Source organism: Heterocephalus glaber, unplaced genomic scaffold (genome assembly GCF_053883595.1).
Source record: "Heterocephalus glaber isolate CG9 unplaced genomic scaffold, H.glaber_assembly_v1.0 deba00000071, whole genome shotgun sequence".
Classification (NCBI taxonomy): Eukaryota; Metazoa; Chordata; class Mammalia; order Rodentia; family Bathyergidae; genus Heterocephalus; species Heterocephalus glaber.
The window spans coordinates 11,183,751-11,190,245 of NW_028258137.1; the positions used below are offsets into that span (position 1 = coordinate 11,183,751).

Here is a 6,495-nt window from a genome sequence, read left to right on the forward strand (position 1 = left end):
ATTATCAATTATCTAAATGAAACACTCAGAAATAATTAGAAAGCATGTTGCAGTTCCCACTCCAGGAATGAGGAAATAACCAAAGATTTCAGATGGTTGTGTTACTGCCTGCTTAGGCTCATAAGCATGTTTATTTGCTCACTGCTGACTAAATCAAAGGTGGCCATTTATTTTGTTAAAAAGGATTCACGCAAAGCTATAAGATAATAGACCTGTCAAGGTTCGGCTCAGGCTCAGCCCTTCCTGGACCCCACCCATCATCTTCCCCCTCTTCCCTGGGGGAATGAAATTGGACTTTGACCTCCTGGCACCAGCACCTGCAAATTCTGATCAGTTCTCTGGGCTGAGAGGTGAGGATGGGGTGGTGATTTATTTGTTATGCCTGAGGAAGTTTGGAGAAGCCACTTGTGTCTAAAGGGAAAAAAAAGCTAACTTCTGAAGTTCCTTTTTTTATTTTAATTTTTTATTTATTTTTTCAGACAGGGTTTTGCTATGTCTTCCAGGCTGACCTTGAAGTCATTATGTAGCCCAGGCTGGCCTCAAACTCATGGTGATCCTCCTGCCTCAATCTCTTCATTGCTGAAATTACAGGCATGTGTCACCATTCCCCAGCCTGAAGTTCCGTTTTGAGATGCTGGTTAAGTTATGTTAGTGACAATAGTGACAAAGTGAGATGTTCACTCCCTAGGGGTCTCCTTGTCTGTCACAGACCCTTGGATGAAATAAGTAAGAGCAAATATGGATGTTAGCCCAGCTCTTTAGTGTGACTAATACTGCCATCCTATTTAATGATGTCCCTTTATGATCAATTCCACATGTATTATATATTATGAAGTGACATTTCCTTTGAAGTTATGATGGGGCCAATAAAAGGCATTCCAACATTGAAGTCCTAGGAAAGAAAGAAACAGAGGTTTTCTTTGAAAGAAATTCCTGAGATGATCATAAGAGAAATGCTCACATAAGTTGTGTGCAGTCCCTGTGTGCCTCTGAATTGTGTGTCAACAGTAGCACTATTCCTAGATTTCAAGGGCAGTTGGTCCAATCAGTTTGGTTTAATTGGATTGACAGATTGACTGACAGACTGAGTTACATTACTTTCACATCTTTTCTTACTTAGAATTGGTTTAAAAACCACAGATGGAAGCTGTTGAGATCTAGATGCTCCTTAAGAAAAGGTCAATCCCTGAAACATGATAAGGCGAAGCCGTGGACTCAAGGTGAGAGCCCAGTGGTCTAAACAGCTCCTCAGTGGGGCTCATGGAGAGTAGAAATGATTGCATGTTGTACCCAGACTCTCCATAAAGTTTCCTTAGCTTATGAGCCAGTTATAGCTTGCTCTGGGTACTCTAGTGTCAAAAATATATATGCTGGGGCTGGGAATTTAGCTCAGTGGTGCCGCCACCTGCCTCACATGTGCAAGATCCCAAGTTCAATCCTCAGTACCAAAAAAATATGTGTATGTGTGTGTGTGTGTGTATGTATATGTATATATATGTGTATGTGTATATATATGCTGCCCCGCAGTTGGCTGGGACAGGCAGGTTCTTAGCAAGCAAGACTTTGGCTGTTTGGGGTTTGTGGCTGCCCAGCAGCACAGGGACTCCCTCTTGTGTCCCCTCAGGGGGATTCCAAGAGTAAAAGTGTTCAGCATTACAGTTTGAATATGAAAACTGGCCTAAAACCCTCTTTTGTTCCTGTGCTCTCCTTTAGAATGGTTAACAAAAGCCAGCCAAGAGCTGATGGCCCTCACAACAACTCAAAAAAGGATCCTAGGTCAAGCCTTTGAGAAGAACCCATTCCCTGATCCTGCTACCAGGAAAAAACTGGCTAAACAAACGGGAATTCTGGAATCCAGAATTCTGGTAGGTTAGCCTGGGTGCTGACCATGCTTCTAATGTCCTCACTCAGGGTGCCATGCCAGATGGGCATTTAGAGGGTGGTGACACAGGTAGTGAAGGAATTTACCCATGGGCAAGGACTATAGGAAAGACAAGAATTTATTTAGATCACTGAATAGGCTCCCAAGAGGGACAGTGGGCAAGTTTGCAAGAGAGAAATCTTGCAGCCAAGGTGAGAGGGTTGGTTTTTTTGTTTGTGGGTTGGTTGGTTTGATTTGGTTTGGGTTGGGGTTTTTTCATTTTTTTGTTTAGTTTTGAGACAGGGTCTCACTATGTAGTTATGGCTGGTCTTAAACTCATTATGTAGCCCAGGCTGGCTTCAAACTCATAGGGATCCTCCTGCCTCAGCCTCCCAAGTGCTGGAATTATAGTCAAGTGCCACCACCCCCAGCAATAGTGGGGTTTTTATAAAGGAATGAAGATGTGGGCAAAGGAAGGGTCTGAGTTAGCAAATGTAGATATCTTAGAAATATATTTCCCAGGACATACTGTTCTTTGTTTTGTTTTTTTTAGTGGGAATCAAACTCAAGGCCTCATGCTTGCTGGGCAGGTGCTGCGCCACTGAGCTACATCCCCTGCCCCTGTTGTTTGTCAATCTTTCAGAAACACCTGTATTGTAACTAAAGTTGCAAATTGTCAAGGACTCTTGCTTAGGCCTCCAAAAAGGCTCTTGAGATTTAGATAGGGTATCTGTATGTGTTACCTTTTGGAGGAAAGATGTAATATTAGCTCAGGGGAGAAAAGCATAGTTTTTGTATTTACTTTCATCTTGTGCTGTTTTTAGTTCACATTAGCATTTCATGGCTACCCAGTATGGTTGCTGGACAGAAGTATGTTATCAAAGAAGTTTGGGTGCTGAGAATTTTAACAGTTTTGTCACCACAAGGGGTGGTGACATGAGACATGAGAATTGCAAATTTAAGGACAGCTTAAGCTACATAGCGAGACACTGTCTCAAGAACAATTCTAGTTAGTTACATATCTGTGACACCAAATACGTCCCACCAGAAAGTGACATTGCCCTGGAAGGTGCCTGAGACTCCTGCTATCTTGGGTTATCACAGTCATCAAGGGCAGAAATCTGGGCAAAACTGGGCTTGGTAGTGCACACCTGTAATCCAGCACTATGAGAGGCTGAGGCAGGAAAAGCACAAGTTCAAGCCCAGCCTGGCAACTTAGTGACTTAGTAAGACCCTGTTTCAAAATAAAAAAGGGCAGTGGATGTGGCATAGTGCAAAGGCCCTGGGCTCAATCCCCAGTGTTGAAAAAAAATATTAAAAATTCTGGGATGGTAAATACCCAACCCTGTACATTACATTCCTGCAAAGAAAGATTTTTTTCCAAACCAAATCAGATGTATTCATTTAGAATCACAAAGAGGAAAAATGTGGGGAAACCTGAAAGTTAATACCTATTTTGAGAAGCCTGTTAGGTTTTCTAACACTTTGGCAGTGTTGTCTTTTGGGATAAGATATTTCTTATGAGGAGCTGTCCTGGGCATAGAATATTTTTCAGCGTTCCTGACCTCTGCCAGTTAGGTACCAGTAGAGTCCATGCCTACCTCCCCTACTCCCATTCATGGCAGCCAAAAAAAAAAAAAATGTATAGAATATAGTCAAGTGTCCTATACTTGAAGGACGAAATCATCCCCATGGACTACCCTATACCTAAGAGATAATGATAGTGATTTCATCCGTGGTAAGTGCTCAAGATATAGGAGGCACAGTCATAGGCTTTGTGGCATAGAAACTCCCCAAAACACTTATTGTGTTTATTAAGCCTTGGTCAGAGGTCAAGATCACACATCAAATACATACACATAGGGGCCGGGAATTTAGCTCAGTGGTGCCACCACCTGCCTCCTTGTGAAAGCACAAGGTTCCAAGTTTGATCTCTGGTACCCCCCCCCCAAAAAAAAACTACAGAGGGGGGCGGGGAGGGGGAGAGGGAGGGGGAGGGGGAGGGAGAGGGAGAGATCAGGGTCTGTGGCAGAGCCAGGCTGCAGCAAGGGAAAAAAAACAAAATTTATTACACTAAAAGACACAATGCCATGAATGCCTCTCAAAATCTTCTCCCTCAATTCCAACACACTTAGCCCATTGTTTTCACTACTTCCTGAAGAAATTCTGGAAATCCTCTCTTGTGACCATCTTTACAAGACCTGATCAAAAATATGGTGAATGCTGCTATCCAACAGAAAAGCAGGCTTGTGAATACGTGACAGTGTGTCCTCATCCACTTTATTTACTGGATCTGGCACAATGGTACTTCTGGCTCTTCCTCAAAGTCAAAATGACAATGAAAGGTAAATGTTTTGAACTGAGTCTGAACATCAAGGCAGCCAGGACAGCCCAGCTAAAGACACTGAGGAAAGGGAATTTCCAGAGCTGCTTCAGAAAGTGGCAGGAATGATGGATAAGTGGTTTTGAAGAGGAATATTTTTGAGGAGAATTAATGACAATGTGGTATTTACTATTATTTTTAAAAATTTAAACATTCACCATATTTTTCAATCACACCTGCTATAAGCACCCTGTGAGTAGACTTTACATTAGTAGCCTCTTTTCTTTTGTCTGTTTTTGTGGCACTGGGGATTGAACCCACAAAGCTACATCCCCAGCCCTTTTTTATTTTTTGAGACAGGGTCTCACTAAGTTCCTAAGTTGCCTGTGCTGGTCTCAAACCTGTGGTCCTCCTGTTTCAGGCTCCAATAGTGCTGGGATTGTATGTGTGCACCACTGCACTTGGCAATATCTCCCTGTCTTTAGAGTATAAGAAACACAGCTAGAATTGCTTATGTTTCATTATGTTCATGTCTCCCTTTTCCTCACTTTAGATGTGGTTTCAGAATCAGAATTCTTTGTATTCTGAGCAGAGAAGGGAGCTGCTGAATGTCCTGGTAGAAAGCACAAATGAGAGACCAGATGTGACTCTTCAGCAGCAACACATTAACCTGTCCATGCTCCCATGTGCGGTTCACAGTTTTCCTCCCTCCAGTTCCTCCTGCAGCAAGCAAACATTTTTACCTGCTCCTCTTCCTTCCCAAGTGTTTTCTGAGCTTTGGGATCCCTTCCAGGTCTGTGTGAGCCAAGGACCAAGTGTCACAGTCAAGCAGCCCACACAGGCTATGGAGGGAGGAGAGAGCTCTGACTTCCCTCTGACTTTTATGGATCACTTGCTTAAACTGCTGACTCCAGGAGAGAACTTCTCAGACACCCAGGCTCCTTTCTGCTACCAATACCAAGAAAAATGCCAAAATGACAAAGGATACAGTGGCACAGGAGCCCTGCAGGGAAAGAACCATTCTCAGCCTCATCCTCAGCAGAAGGAGCAAGAATTTCCAGGTCTGGGTCACATTGACATATCTTACATTATGCAGTGGTGGGACAAAGGCCGCCAGGCTCTCATCACAGAATGGGAACCTCTGGAAGAGACGCCCTGAGGATGGCAAATGCTAGCAGCAGTCACAGCTGCACTGCCACCCACACCAGCAGTCTAGAAGGCTCTAAAAAGAGCCTTTTGGTAACTCCTGGCATCCACAGATTCTCAGTAAATGCTACAACCTTATCTGCAAGAAGAGGACCCTTATGGACAATTGTAAGCTCTGTTCCACATGATGGAGGGTTTTCTGTGCCTGGTTTTACTTAGCATAGGGTTTTCAAGGTTCATCCATATTGTAGCATGTATTCATTTCTCATTTCTTTTTTAAAAATAAAATACATTGAAAAGAAAACAATGCTACTAAATTTTAAAAGCTTAAAGGAGAGGGGCCGGGGATTTAGCTCAGTGCTTCCACCGCCTGCCCCACAAGTGCAAGGACCCGAGTTCGATCCCTGGTATCCCCCCCCAAAATTTAAAAGAGACCATAAAATACAACACATATTCTTCCTTAAACGACCTACCCATGTAACAACTGTTTGTACTTATGACTGAGGCACACAGTTCAGACTTACAAGCCATCTTTTTTTTGGTACAGTACTGTATATCTTGTTTATACAGCCTCAATATCTTGTTTTGCACAGTATACCTTGTTTATACAGTATTATAATTTTTGCTGATTGTACAGTATAGTACCATACTGTAGTTTTATGTTGTTATACATTACAGTACTGCATATAAGAGTTATGCAAATGAAATCAAAATAATCAAATTGTAGTTTTTTCTTTTTTTTGGTACTGGGGATCAAACTCAGGACCTTGCGCTTGCAAGGCAGGCACAGCGCCACTGAGCTAAATCCCTGGCCCAAGTTGTAGTTTTCTTTAACCATTTCTTTTCTCTAAATATTGCAATGTACATACTACAAACAATTCCTCATTTAATGAACTAGTCACAGGAAGGGAACTCGATCATTAAACAAGGAATGTCTATACAAAGTAGGCTAGGGGTATGGGTCAGTGGCAGAGCACTTGTCTAGCATCCCAGGAGACCCTGGGATTGAGCTCCAGTACCAGAAAAAAAAAACCAACCAAACAAAAAAACCCCAAAACAAAGTAAATCTAAGCAATTTGAAAAAGAATTCATATTAAAAAATAACATCCTGAAATACATAATTGCACTGTGCCACATTGGTGATTAATTTCCCTCTCAAAAGTCT

The 6,495-nt window shown here is 42.5% G+C and overlaps 1 protein-coding gene across 1 annotated transcript; it reads left to right on the forward strand.

Annotated features, from left to right (window-relative positions):
- Positions 1-1,124: 1,124 nt before the first annotated feature.
- On the forward strand, positions 1,125-5,689 carry Duxb (double homeobox B). The gene is made up of 3 exons (XM_013071640.3): positions 1,125-1,220; positions 1,714-1,865; positions 4,738-5,689. The coding sequence occupies exons 2-3, from the start codon at positions 1,743-1,745 to the stop codon at positions 5,341-5,343; spliced, it is 729 nt and encodes a 242-aa protein (XP_012927094.1). The 5' UTR covers positions 1,125-1,220; positions 1,714-1,742; the 3' UTR covers positions 5,344-5,689.
- Positions 5,690-6,495: the final 806 nt, after the last annotated feature.